Source organism: Phyllosticta citriasiana, assembly GCF_038021145.1.
Source record: "Phyllosticta citriasiana strain CBS 120426 chromosome Unknown IWZ02scaffold_1, whole genome shotgun sequence".
Lineage (NCBI taxonomy): Eukaryota > Fungi > Ascomycota > Dothideomycetes > Botryosphaeriales > Phyllostictaceae > Phyllosticta > Phyllosticta citriasiana.
This window is the reverse complement of record NW_027117278.1, coordinates 762,949-777,108: the sequence shown is the minus strand read 5'-3', so window position 1 is coordinate 777,108 and position 14,160 is coordinate 762,949. Positions and strand designations below refer to the sequence as shown.

The window sequence follows — 14,160 nt, the reverse complement described above, 5'->3', positions numbered from 1 at the left end:
CCGCTCGCCAGTTTGCGCACCGAACCATCTCCTCCGGCTGAGGCCGGCTGATCGCCCAGCTCCTCGTCATCCGGACCCGCTCGCTCGGCCTCGCTGCAACAACAATGGCCGTCCAACACGTCCAAAAGGACAGCGAGGTCTCTAATCCCGTCAAGCGAATACGTTGGGCGACGAACCGCGTGCCCGGCGCCCAGGGCGACAAGAAGCGCCAATCAGTCCTCGGTCGTCTGCAAAAGCGCCTCAGTCTGTCCCATCACAACGAGAAGAGAGAGGACCCGGAAGATAGCGATGACGCCTCAAAAGAGCACGGCCGCCCGCCCAGCGAAGAAAACACCACCTCCGACTCGTCAGGCAGCGAAGATGCCGAGCCAGGGAGGACCGTCTACTTCAACGTCCCGCTGCCCCCGGAAGCCAGGGACGACGAAGGCCACCCCAAGGTCACCTACGTGCGCAACAAGATCCGCACCGCCAAATACACTCCACTCTCCTTCATACCCAAAAACCTCTATTTCCAATTTCACAACATTGCCAACGTCTACTTTGCCTTCATTATTATTCTCGGCGTAAGTCCAATCCCCCTCACCACCGCTGGCGTGCTTACGCAGCTGCTGACTCCTTGACACGTTAGGCCTTTTCCATCTTCGGCGCCTCAAATCCGGCCTTGAACGCTGTTCCTCTAATCGTAATCCTTGTCGTTACCGCCGTGAAAGATGGAATTGAGGACTGGAGAAGAACTGTCCTCGACAACGAACTTAACAACGCTCCGGTGCACAGGCTTGTCGATTTTGATAATGTCAACACGGCCGAGGACCACATTTCAGCATGGCGCAGATTCAAAAAGGCCAACACCCGCGCCGTTACCTTTCTGTGGAAAATGTGGATGCAGCGAAAAGAGAAGAACGAAGACAAGGGTAAAAACTACGCCGAAAGGGCCATGGACGAACGACCTTCTCTGGACACTAAGCGTGCGTCCTTCATGTCTCACCGCAACTCTTACATGGCTCGCAACGAAGGCGACGTCATCCCCATGGAGCCCGTCCACGGGGTGCACGACTCGACCGGAATAGACACCGTCACTCACGAAGCAATCAAGCCCGGTCCTTCTGGAGAAAAGGTCGCATTCGAGCCGCCACAAAGATTCTACGGTAGCGTGTTGAATCCCTTCAAAAGGGGACCCGGAAAAGCAAGGTTCAAAAAAGACAGTTGGAAAAACGTTCAAGTTGGAGATTTTGTGCGCCTGTACAACGAGGAACCGATCCCTGCCGACATTGTCGTCCTTGCGACATCCGACCCGGATGGAGCATGCTACGTCGAGACCAAGAACTTGGACGGTGAGACTAATCTGAAGGTACGGCAGGCGCTGCACGCTGGCCGCAAGGTGGTTCACGCGCGGCACTGCGAACAAGTCGAGTTTGCCATTGAGAGCGAACCTCCTCACGCCAATCTGTATGCCTATTCTGGAGTCCTACGCTGGAGACAGCGCGACCCGCAAGATCCAAATGACCCCGGAGCCCTAATGGCTGAGCCTGTGAGCATCAACAACATGCTCCTTAGGGGCTGCAGCTTGCGAAACACGGAGTGGGTCCTCGGAGTGGTCATGTTCACCGGAGAAGAATCCAAAATCATGCTCAACTCCGGTATCACGCCCAGCAAGCGCGCCAAGATTTCCAAGGACCTCAATTGGAACGTCATTTACAACTTTATAATCCTCTTCTTCATGTGTCTTGTTGCCGGAATCGTCCAGGGAGTTACTTGGGCCGAAGGTGGAAATTCGCTGGACTTTTTCGAATTCGGTTCTTACGGCGGCTCCCCGGCGCTCGACGGCTTCATCACGTTTTGGGCAGCCGTCATTTTGTTCCAGAACTTGGTACCCATTTCACTCTACATTACATTGGAAATCATTCGGACTGCCCAGGCCATTTTCATCTACAACGACGTCGGCATGTACTACGAAAAGCTCGACTACCCGTGTACGCCAAAATCCTGGAACATTTCTGACGACGTTGGCCAAATCGAATACATCTTCTCGGACAAAACCGGCACACTTACCCAAAACGTCATGGAGTTCAAAAAATGCACCATCAACGGCGTTCCATATGGCGAAGCGTATACCGAGGCTCAGGCTGGTTTGCAACGGAGACAAGGAGTCAACGTAGAGCAAGAGGCGGCTCGGGCACGTGCGCAGATTGAACAGGACCGGTCAAGAATGTTGGATATGATCCGCGCGCAACACAACAACCCCTATCTGCGCGACGACGAGGTGACATTTGTGGCACCCGATTTCGTCGCCGACGTGGGCGGGGAGGCCGGCGAGGAGCAGAAACAAGCTAACGAGCAATTCATGCTGGCCTTGGCCCTCTGTCACACTGTCATCACCGAGAGAACTCCGGGAAACCCCCCCAAGATTGAATTCAAGGCGCAGTCCCCCGACGAAGCTGCTCTCGTCGCGACCGCTCGCGATGTTGGCTTTACGGTATTGGGCCGTGAGGATGACAGCTTGGTTGTCAACGTCATGGGCGATGAACGCCGATATCAAATCCTCAACACGCTCGAGTTCAACTCGTCACGCAAGCGCATGAGCGCCATTATGCGCATGCCTGATGGTAAAATCATGTTGTTTTGCAAGGGAGCCGACAGCATCATCTACTCCCGACTCAGGAAGGGTGAGCAACAACAGTTGCGCAAATCCACGGCCGAACACCTCGAGATGTTTGCTCGTGAGGGTCTGCGCACTCTGTGCATCGCGCAAAAGGAAATTTCGGAAGAGGAGTACCAGGAATGGAACAAGCGCCACGATCTCGCCGCTGCCGCTGTCGCAGACCGTGAAGACAAGCTTGAAGAGGTTTCGGATTCCATTGAACGCGACCTCTGGCTCTTGGGAGGCACTGCTATCGAAGACCGTCTGCAAGAAGGTGTTCCGGACGCTATTGCTCTGCTCGGAAGGGCCGGCATCAAGCTCTGGGTCTTGACTGGTGACAAGGTCGAAACGGCCATCAACATTGGTTTCTCTTGCAACCTTTTGGACAACGACATGGACCTCATCGTGCTCAAGGTCGACGACGAGAGCGTTGAAACCGCAGAGAGAGAACTCGACAAGCACCTCGCTACCTTTGGCATGACCGGCTCAGATGAAGAACTCAAGGCTGCGCAAACCAACCATGAGCCTCCGGACCCGACTCACGCCATCGTCATCGATGGAGATTCCTTGAAGCTGGTTCTTGACGATTCGTTGAAGCAAAAGTTTCTGCTTCTCTGCAAACAATGTCGATCCGTCCTCTGCTGCCGTGTAAGCCCGAGCCAGAAGGCGGCAGTGGTTGAAATGGTTAAGAATGGCTTGGATTGTCTTACCCTTTCCATTGGTGACGGTGCCAACGACGTGGCCATGATTCAAGAGGCTCATGTTGGTGTCGGTATCGCCGGTGAGGAAGGTCGACAGGCCGTCATGTCTTCGGATTTTGCCATTGGTCAATTTCGTTTCCTCACGAGACTGGTACTTGTCCACGGTCGTTGGTCGTATCGCCGCCTGGCGGAGACAATTGCCAACTTCTTCTACAAGAATCTGGTGTGGACCTTTGCTCTTTTCTGGTATCAGATTTACGACAACTTCGACTGCGCCTACATCTTTGACTACACGTACATCATCATGTACAACTTGGCCTTCACCTCGTTGCCCGTCATTTTGATGGGTGTGCTTGATCAGGATGTTGATGACAAGGTCTCCCTGGCAGTTCCGCAGCTGTACCGGAGAGGTATCGAGCGTCTAGAATGGACACCAACCAAGTTTTGGTAAGTTTTTTTTTTTTTTTTTAATTTCCTATGTTTTCCTCTCCGAGCCCAATGCTTTTGACTAACAACGAGCAGGGGCTACATGATCGACGGTCTCTACCAGTCTCTCATAGTTTTCTTCATGGTTTACATGATGTTTTCGCCCGCCACCTTCAACAGCTCCAACGGGTTGGATGTCGCAGACACCAAGCGTATGGGTATTTATATTGCCACCACTGCAGTCATCGTCGTCAACATTTACATGCTGATGAACACGTACCGTTGGGACTGGCTTATGCTACTGATTGTGGCCATCAGTATTCTTCTGATCTGGACCTGGACGGGCATCTACACCTCGTTCACGGCCGGATTCACCTTCTACAAGGCGGCAGCGCAAACGTACGGCCAGCTGAGTTTTTGGGCGGCAATCTTTGTGATCACTGTCATGTGTCTCCTGCCCAGATTCGTGGTCAAGTCGATCCAAAAGATCTACTACCCTCTGGACGTTGACATCATCCGGGAGCAGGTTGTTCAGGGAAAATTCGACTACTTGAAAAACACGGACACCTTCATCCCACCGCCCCCTCCAGCTGAGCCAGAGAAGGTAAATTCTCTGTCCTCGTCTGACGTTTCAAAAATCGGGAAACCAGAGCGTAACGCGACGTCTAGCTTTCGTGGTGCCGACGACGAGCGGCCAATCTATCCGCCCTCCGTCGCCCCCACCGCGACAACGCACAACCCGCGGAGTCAGAACGGGAGCGACAGCACCAACTACACGGGCCCGAGATACTCGTGGCCGGATAACACGCTCCCTGTCTATAACCACCGAGACAGCAGCAGGGCGTCCATGGAACGGACGCGGCCGTCATTTGATCGTGCACGGCAATCTATGGATCGACTGCGCACGAGCTTCGAGGCGAGCCAGGACTTTACCTCGGCGGCACGTCTCTCGAGGCTGGAAAGCAGTCAATCCTTCTACGACTGCCCAGAGGCCGACGAAAGCGAGATCGGCGTGGCCCGATAACGCGCCTGCCCGCTGTTCAAAAGCGCCGTACATAATGCCAGCATGACTTCTTCTCCAGCATGTCGAACGTCGAAGAATTTTGTTCCTTGTTTGCCAAAGACACATCCATGGGACGGAGTTTTCTTTTTTCTCTACGGATTTTTTGATTAGGGTCTGCTTCTTTTTTTTTTTTTTTTCGCTTTGTCATTGGGATCCGCTCAAGAGACAAATACCATGTAGAGCACGGCGTTGAAGCGTATACCAGGGTTTGACGGGCCTCCAATTCGGCTTTTCAATACTTTGCTTTTCCTCTTCCTATTGAGGTCCTCTCTTGTTGGCGGTATGCTGCGCCATCAAAGTCGGTTTTCCAGGTTCCTTTGCTCTCGTATCTCTATGGTGCAGCACCACTCCCTTTGTTCATCTACCTTGTCTTGATCAGTCTCTTTGCAGTCTCCTGGGCTTCACATGGCTCCGACATTTTTCCTGTCTCTGCAGTCTCTATGGTCAAGTCGGTAGTTTGGCGCCTGCTCGTGTGACGGTCGGTTGCATAGACGGCACAAAAGCGCTACTTCATCTGGGTTTGACCGCCACGAGTTTCGGCTGCCATGGGTTTAGCAGAAGAATATGTTAGCGAGTAGAGTTGACTCTGGAAGAAGGGATCAATTGATGACTTGGCTTGGACACTGTTTGAAATGCGCGGACGTGAAGATCCTGGAAAAGTCCTGTGAATTTCCCGCTGTTCCAGAGTACTGTCGGAAAATGACATTATCTGGTTGGTAGACCACACTGACAAGTCATGGCAGCCGTAACATCATCATTTCCTGTTGACACATTGTTCCGAGTGGACGTCTGGGTAGAGGTGTTGGTGGACCCTGGCAAAAGGGCCGTGCGGACTATTCCAAGCGAGGTCCGAGCGTCGTGATCGGAGTTTCCTTGGCGCGCCTGCGACGCGAAACTCCGCGATTCCGGGCGCGCATTTCGGCAGGGTTGCCTCGGCCGCAGTGCACACACTTCACTTCCTTCGTACCTCTGCAGCAAACGCCCGTCACCCTGTGCTGTTGCACACCTCTCAGCACAATCCTGACTCCTGCAGGCATCTTCTTCTCATCTACTTGATCAATCCTCTCTCCAGCAAATCCTGTGCCCGCCGACGACGCCTGCATCGATCGCTTGCACTCGCGCAACATCTGCTCTCAACCCGCAACTTTCCACGGTCCCGACCTTGCTCACCCGCCATACCCAAGACACCATTGTCTCTGTCACTTACAAACGAATCAGAGTGCTTCAACTCCTTCTGGTCGTGGAAAACCCGATCCTTTGCAACCATCACTTGCAGCACTGGGTCCGTCAGCCTCAAGCCTGGTGCTGCTCCCCGGACACTCGTTTAGAAGTAGCTCAAGCCAAGGCGATGATGATATAACCGGCCTCTGCTCTCTCTTGACGAAAATAAGTGCCAGTGCCCACGCTCTTTCTACTGCTCCAAAAATAAGCGTCACCGGCTGCACTGGCGCGATAGAGAATCACAATGGGTGAGGTGCTCGTGAGTAAGCTCAGGTATGTTGATGCTGTGGGATGATACAAACCTGATGCCACTCCTCTCAGGACTTCATTGACACAAAGACTGTGCCAGGGAGCTGCAAGATCTTGCTGAAGACGAACACCTCTTTTGCCCGCGCAGTCCCGATGACCCGGACGGATATTACTACGACGAAGATGTCTATTTCTTCCTCGACTCCGAGACCGAAGACGCAAGGAAGGATCGCCTGTCTAAAATTGAGCAGGCAAATGCCAAGAAGAACCTTGTCCTTGACTGCTTACCAATTTTCGCATTCAATGGCCCGGACGCCGCACCGTATCAAACTTGGCTGAAGGACCGCCTCAAGCTCAACATGTCAGCCTGCGACGTTTGCATCAGAGTCTACCACAATTCAAGAGGTGAATTGAAACACAAGCTGGAGGAGGAATATGATACCGAAGAGGTCGAGAGTTTCATGGAAACGTTTGACTTGATCAACGTGGAGCGCATCACTGCTGAGCTGGACGTAGCTGCTCAGAGACTGAGATGTACTCCACCAGAGAAACGTGGTATCGGCGTGCTGGATCAAGAAGGGCAGCTGGCCCTTTTTGAATCCCTCAGCTGCGATGCAATGCTGAAGAATGAGACGATTATGCGGGAACACTTTGATGAGCCTTTTGCCCTGGTCCAAACCAAGAAGCGACTAAGGCTAGGCGTCTACACCACCGCCATGACGCGATTTCTCTTCAGCACATCCAACGAGCGCTTCATGTGGGCGAGCGTCTCTTGGAAGAATTTCAAGCGGCCGCCAACGAAGCAAGAGTTTGCGGCCGTCGTGCACACGCCCCTCTTCGACGCTCTGAAGCGTGTCCAACTCACATGCTTGGACGCAGACTTTCTTCCATCCTTCTGGCAAGGTGCTAGGATCATCGTGAACAAGTTGAACAAGGACTTGATCACGCACTCGCTGCGTGCCATTGACATTGATATTTGCAAGCTCACGCTGGAACATTTTCGGTTCAACTTTTCCGGCTTCAACGATTTGATTTCGACTGTGCAGCTGATTCTAGAAAAGTCCCCTGTTGACTTTTGGGATGCCATGGGGGCCATCTCGCCAGTCACAGTCATTGAACAAATCCTGAACAATCACACCTTGGAGCAGATTCTGCTTCGCGCTGGAAAGCAAGATGCGTCGGGATCACATCCGTTGGATGAGATATTTGGCTGGGTCAAGCCATTCTTCGCCTCTATCAAGCCTTCCAATCAGACGCCTGCTTGTCGCTCCCTGGTGGACCAGCTTCTGACTAGATTCCAGCGGGACAAGTATTCCAAGGCATCCAGAACTTACTGCTATGAGCTTGGACTGCGAGTCCTCTTGCAAGCTTTGCAAAGGCTGAACGAGGGCAATACTCGTTCTACTTTTGTTGGACATGCAACAGTCCTTGACATGATGGACTTTATCAAAGTCCACATTGAAGACATACTTGCGACTATCCGGGTATCTGCGAGCCTTCAACAACCGCAGCTTGTGACGCTCGGTACAGGTGTCATCCAATACACCCTATCACTCGACTGTCTATCGCTGGACGTGGATCGAGAGATTCTGGTTCGGGACGAACAGCTTCATCATGTCCTGGAGCCCGACATTTCTTCCATCTGGGACCAGGTCGTCGAAGCTATCAATCCTGGTGACATTGATCTGTCAACAGCAGCTTTGATGGGTGCCAGTCAACTTGTCGGCATGGAGATCTTCTTCACCAAGGCCGGTGTACCCATGTCCAAGGGCAAGATCTGGTGGAACAATGCCTTTTGCACCATATCAAAGGCCGTCACAAACGTCCTCGAGCGTGTGTCAGAATTCAATCCTGAAGACCTGGACAAGCTCTTTGATGATTCCGAATCTGCTCGTTCGGTCATTGTGCACTTGTTTTCCTCTGAAGCGGAGCCTCGTCAAGCATCCGTTGAGATTCTCAAAGTGGTCAGCTGCAAAAGCGACCGCCGAGATGCCCTGTCTCACTTGATCACCGCCTTCTTCCACAATTCCATAAAGGCCATCGAATCGTCTCTCAGGAGAATCTCTATGAGAAACGTTTTTGCTCCAATGCCCAGCTCTCTTAAGCTGTGCACCGACCTAATTGACACACTCTGCAGCCCCGAAGACGGATTTCTCCGCACCAAGGACTTGGACGCTCAGCAAAAGGAAGCTGCTGAGCGTGTCTGGTTCGCCATGTGGAACGTCCTCATCACAATCTTCAAGAATACTGAGAACTGGAGCTACAAGGGCTACGACAAGGAAAGAATGATGAACTTTTGCCGAGACACCATGGATTTCGTCGACGTATTGTACGATAAATACGCTCATTTCGCTGCTGCACTCAACCAAGGCCAGGATCGAGATGGGCAGTCGGCGCAGAATAACCTCAGAAAGTTGTTGAAGCTTCCGCAAATCACCATGGACCACATGATCCAATTCTTGCGTCTTCGCGATGAGTACCTCATTACCAAGGCGGTTGCTTTGACCTGTAAAATGCTCGGCCAATTGCGAGATGTCGAAATCGACATTACGAAAAACGCCAAACTCTTCATCAAGGAGATCATTGAAGGTGTCATACGGACAAAGCTCAGCCCTCAGCAGCAAGCGCAGCTTGAGAGAGCTCTCGAGGCTCACACGGGTGAGCAATTGAAAAAGGAGGACAAGATCTCAGCCAAAGCAAAGCAGGGGACTTTGGCGACGTGGGCCAAAAGTGGCCCACCCAAGTCTGCTACGCCGGGTAGCTCGGAGGCTGAAGACTCAGAAAGCACTCTGCAGAGACAAATCTCTCAGAATACTCAGGCGGCGCAAGCATGGAAGGCTGCGCAGGAGGCCAGAAACCGCCAAGCGTCGATTCTGCCCAAGAAGAAGGTCCAGCCTGCTCCCCAGCCGGTGAAGCCGGACAGGAGTGAATTTATGAGACAACGCGAGCTTGAAAAGGAGGCCATGAGAAAGGCGAACGCCGAGGCAGTTCGTCGTGTCAAGAAGAACATTCCGCTTCTGGGTGCTGAGGCCGGCACTGGCACCAAGGGCATTGGTGTTGTTGGCAAAGACCATAGTATCAAGGGCGACGGCGTCATGGTCTCGTCCAGTGAGAGTGAGGACTCTGACGAGGATGAGATTGACGCTGAGCTGTTTGGTCCCTCTGTCAAGGTCCCGAAGCCAAAAGCAAAGCTTCCGCTGATGGCACAAGGTCCTGTCAAGAAGAAGAGGGTTGTGCGTTCCTTCAAGGACATGCGTGCGCGACTGGCCCCTGACTTGTCTTCTCTACATAAGACCATCCTTTCGTGGGATTATTTCCACGACGGCGACTTTCCGCCAAAATCGCGAACGGACATTTACAGCAAGGTGCCAAACAAGTTCATGTCGCCAATGGACTACCAAAATACCTTCATGCCTTTGTTGACCCTGGAGGCGTGGCAGGGGTTTGTGAAGGCGCGCGAGGAGGGCACTTTCAAGCCCTACAATGTCAAGGTGGTCAATCGCGGGAATGTTGACGCCTTTATTGAACTGAGCACAAATTTGGACCATGCCACAAACCGCGACCTCAACATTTCGGAAGGCGACATTTGCCTCCTGTCCAAGGCGCCACAGCCAGTCACGACCCGTGACGCTCCGCACTGTCTTGCCCGCGTGTTCCGCATCACGCGGAAAAAGGCGCATCTGGAGGTCTTGTACCGGATAACGCACGGGCCATTGATCCAGCACCTGGTGCCGAATGCAACTGTGTATGGCGTCAAGATCCAGAGCATCACGCCTCTCGAAAGAGAGTATGGAGCTCTGAATGGCCTCCAGTACTATGATCTGTGCGACGAGATAATTAAGGCGAAGCCTAGCCCGCTGCTCAAGTACAATGAGAAGCAACTGGATCCGCTGGTCACGAATTACAATCTCAATCCGGCGCAGGCCAAGGCGGTCAAGAGCGCCGTCGACAATGATGCCTTTACGCTGATTCAGGGGTGAGTTTTGACTGTTCGATGCTTGGTGATGTGTGCTGACTGCTAGATAGTCCTCCTGGTTCTGGAAAGACCAAGACCATTGTTGCTATTGTTGGCGCACTGCTTACGGACAGCTTGAAGTCTGCAAATGCAACCGTAATCAACAAGCCCATGCCGTCTGGCATGAACCCGATGCAGGCTCGCAACAATCAACCGGCACCGAAGAAGCTGCTTGTCTGCGCTCCCAGTAACGCAGCTGTCGACGAACTGGTCATGCGTTTCAAGGAAGGCGTCAAGACAACAGGCGGTAATCACAAGAAAATCTCAGTGGTCCGTCTGGGTCGTAGCGATGCTATGAATGCCAACGTAAAGGACGTCACATTGGACGAGCTCGTTAACAAGAGCCTCAATGTTAACCCGACGCAGAAGAATGATGCTCGAGAAGAGACGAGTAAGCTCATGGCCGAGCATCAGAAGATTTCGGAAAAGCTCAGAGAGGCGCGCGAGAAGCTTGATTCTGGCGAAACCAAGGGCCAGGCCGGTGTAGAACTCAAGGATGAGTTTGATGCTCTTCGCCGCGCCAAAACCCAGCTCGGCGCACAGATTGATGGTGCCAAGGACAACGAAAACAACATGTCCCGCCAGAACGAGCTCGACAGGAAACGGACGCAACAAAAGATCTTGGACGAGGCTCACGTCATTTGCGCCACGCTCAGCGGTTCTGGCCACGAAATGTTCCAGAACTTGAACATTGAGTTCGAGACGGTCGTTGTTGACGAGGCAGCACAGTGTGTTGAGATGAGCGCCCTGATTCCGCTCAAGTACGGATGCCAAAAGGCCATTCTCGTCGGCGACCCCAAGCAGTTGCCGCCGACAGTCTTCTCGAAGGAGGCTGCGCGGTTTCAGTACGAACAGTCTCTATTTGTGCGCATGCAAATGAACCATCCCGACGACGTGCATCTTCTGGACACGCAATACCGTATGCATCCCGAGATCAGCTGGTTCCCCAGCCAGACCTTCTATGACGGCCGCCTGTTGGATGGACCCGACATGGCAGGCTTGAGAGTGCGGCCTTGGCACAAGAGCGCTCTGCTTGCTCCGTATCGCTTCTTCGACGTGCAGGGCCAACATCAAGCAGCTCCCAAGGGCCACTCGCTCATCAACGTTGCTGAGATTGAAGTCGCCATGCACTTGTACAACCGGCTCATGGATGATTATCAAAATGGATACGACTTCAAGGGCAAGATTGGCATCATCACGCCATACAAGAGCCAGCTCCGCGAGCTCAAAGACCGCTTCTCACGCAAGTACGGCCAGGGCGTCTTTGAGAATGTCGAGTTCAACACGACCGACGCGTACCAGGGCAGAGAAAGCGAGGTCATCATCTTTAGCTGTGTCCGAGCCAGCCCAGCCGGTGGTATTGGTTTCTTGCAGGACATTCGCCGCATGAACGTCGGTCTCACGCGTGCAAAGAGCTCACTCTGGGTGCTGGGCAACTCACAGAGTCTGATCAGAGGCGAATTCTGGCGGAAACTCGTTGAGGATGCGCAAAAGAGGGACCGGTACACGCAGGGTGATTTGATGGGCATGTTGAGGCAGCACTCGACGGCTTTCCCAGCCCCCAAAGAAGGCTACATGGGCCCTGCGGCTGGTGCCAGTAACGGCACTACTATCAAAAACGAGGAGCCGGTCGTCAAGCAAGAGATTAAGATGGAGCCCGCGGAAAGTAAGGTCGCAATCAAGACTGAGCCCAGCAAACCTGCTCCAAAACCAGCAGCCAAAGACGACGACCCCTGGGCCGACTACTTTGGCGACGGAGCAGAGCAAGAGTCCGACAGCGATGAAGACGAAGACGCCGACGGTGACGTCAAGATGGAAGATCGCAGCAGCAACAACAGGAACAACAACAGCGCACCGGGGTCGTCGCGCCCTGCTTCCGCCTCAGCCTCGGCCTCTCGTCCCGGCACTCCGGCTGGCGCGAGGCCTGCCGCCGCCGCTCCCGCAAGCAACGGAGCAACTGCTGCTGCCGCCGGACAAGGCGGTGCTAGCATCGCTGCGCGCGAAGGAGCGCCACCTTCGGCCGCGGCCCCGTCGGGTCCGCCCAAGCCCCGTCTGGTGCCGGCCAAGCGGAAGAAGGCGGATCCGTTGATGCCGACCGCCAGGAAGAAGAGGTAGATGAGTTTGATGATGGTCATGAAGTGAAGGGGAAATTACTTGACGGTTGGAGTGGTACTCCTGCCACCGACTTGACCTCCATTGCATCTCCATGGCGTTTTCTCTTGTCTCTTTCAAAAGACAGAAAAGACGTCCCTTTTCCCTTTCCCTAGTCTATTGTTTGCATTGGGCAAAGGGGGGGACACAGGCGAATGAATGGCTGAAGGGTCAGCTGGCTCCTAGTCAGGACTGGCTAGCTTTTAATCTCTCTTGCCCGCACGGGAATGTCTGGCGGGAGAGGATGGATGGGAGCGATGAGCATCAAAATTTGGGAATAGAAATAACCCTATCTATGGGTACGGTATTTGGAAGGAGGCTGGTCAGGGTGAGTCAAGTATGGCAGTAGGTAGAGCCTTTTTGGTGAGCTGGGAAGACAGCCGTGCGTGCATGCCTGTGTGACGGAGTAAGTGTGGGATGGATGCAAGTGAGAGCAAAGCAGAGCCATCCAGTAAGTGCGCAACGATGCTTGAAGGAAATGAGGACCGGATCAAAGGGACATCGAGTCATCCATCAGAAGACTTCCGAGTCGGCTCACAGCCAACCCCATTGAGGCTCGAGGGCCCATCTCTTCCACGCAGTCGAGGCTCTCGTTGGGACGAGGAGACAAACAACGGCAGGTATGTAGCTGCCGTGTCCATTACCAAGGCCGAAGTCTCTCTGCCACGCGCCCCCATCTCTGCCGTGGGTACCTCTCCTGGACACAACAGCTGCAAGCTAGAACGGCGGTCTGTCTCTTCTCCGCAACCAACCATTTTCCTCCACTTCAGCGGTGCCTTGGCGCTGCCCAAACGGCGACAGAAGAAGACTTGCACATTCCCAATCCAATCTTCCGAGTTCCCTCGACGAACGCAGTGGGGAGCCTCGCAAGCCGTCTCTCGGAGTTTTTCCTGTTTGGCCACCACCGTCGACGACGCCTTTCTACCGCGGCTCGCCTCCTCTCAGCAGCCACAGCACCACACACAAACATCTCAGCTTGGCGTGCGTGCGAGCGTGCGGGAGGGAGAAAGTCGCGGGGTTGAGCGCGTGGGGGCCGGAGACAGTTTGTGTATCCATCCAGACCAACAGACGGCACGTCGTCGTCGCTCTCTCGACAAAACCGGAAGCGAGCCGTTTCCTGTCACACGTCAACGAATGGCTTTCCGTACCTTGAACTCTCTGCGTCTGTGCCTGCGCTTGTTCGGTTTTCCGAGCGATCATGGCCCATTTGACCTCCCATGTGGCTGGCATGCGGATGGACGGATCGCCAACAGCCGACGACGACGACGAGGACAGGAAGGACGTCGTCTGCTGCTGCGGCTGCATGTCAGCTTGCGGCCAACATGAGCAAGGATACTGGCGATGCGATGCGAGATCGGGTCTGCCCCCATGTGACGTCGCAAGCACGCACGCACCTCATCCATGGAGACATCCGACAACGAGGTCCTCACGCGAATGCGGGCTGGCTACCTGCGTGCGCACATACAGACTGTACGTACAGAGGGAACGAAGCATGATTGCCTCGTCCGGATCTGCTGCATGGTCGCATGAGATGACGGTCGGAAATATAATCGGAGGCAGCTTGGGTGCTGCGCGCTGACTGCTTTGGTTGACGCTGGTGCTGACATTTGTGCGCTTGGGCGGGCCATTTTTGGCAAGAGTTTGAGGTGGTGTTGTTGAAAATGGTGGCACAGGATGATGATGATGATGAGATGGA

At 53.9% G+C, this 14,160-nt stretch overlaps 3 protein-coding genes across 3 annotated transcripts; all 3 read left to right on the top strand.

The window, feature by feature from the left end:
• Positions 1-104: 104 nt before the first annotated feature.
• IWZ02DRAFT_369153 (phospholipid-translocating P-type ATPase) lies at positions 105-4,789 on the top strand (the record flags this gene model as incomplete). Its single annotated transcript, XM_066764412.1, has 3 exons — positions 105-563; positions 629-3,786; positions 3,862-4,789. The coding sequence occupies 3 exons, from the start codon at positions 105-107 to the stop codon at positions 4,787-4,789; spliced, it is 4,545 nt and encodes a 1,514-aa protein (XP_066626907.1).
• A 1,335-nt stretch (positions 4,790-6,124) lies between these two features.
• IWZ02DRAFT_8783 (tRNA-splicing endonuclease-like protein) lies at positions 6,125-12,655 on the top strand. The gene is made up of 3 exons (XM_066771358.1): positions 6,125-6,322; positions 6,399-10,274; positions 10,325-12,655. Exons 1-3 carry the CDS (start codon positions 6,294-6,296, stop codon positions 12,426-12,428), a joined length of 6,009 nt encoding a protein of 2,002 aa, XP_066626906.1. The 5' UTR covers positions 6,125-6,293; the 3' UTR covers positions 12,429-12,655.
• On the top strand, positions 12,656-13,825 carry IWZ02DRAFT_8775 (uncharacterized protein). The gene has a single exon (XM_066771354.1). The coding sequence runs from the start codon at positions 12,882-12,884 to the stop codon at positions 13,788-13,790; it is 909 nt and encodes a 302-aa protein (XP_066626905.1). The 5' UTR covers positions 12,656-12,881; the 3' UTR covers positions 13,791-13,825.
• Positions 13,826-14,160: the final 335 nt, after the last annotated feature.

Excerpts from the sequence above, each read along its gene's own strand:
- IWZ02DRAFT_8783 (XM_066771358.1), top strand. The coding sequence starts at position 6,294 with ATGGGTGAGGTGCTCGTGAGTAAGCTCAG. Across the intron at positions 6,323-6,398 it reads GTGCTCGTGAGTAAGCTCAG|GGAGCTGCAAGATCTTGCTG; the intron begins GTATGTTGATGC and ends AGACTGTGCCAG. Across the intron at positions 10,275-10,324 it reads GCCTTTACGCTGATTCAGGG|TCCTCCTGGTTCTGGAAAGA; the intron begins GTGAGTTTTGAC and ends ACTGCTAGATAG.
- IWZ02DRAFT_8775 (XM_066771354.1), top strand. The coding sequence starts at position 12,882 with ATGGATGCAAGTGAGAGCAAAGCAGAGCCATCCAGTAAGTGCGCAACG.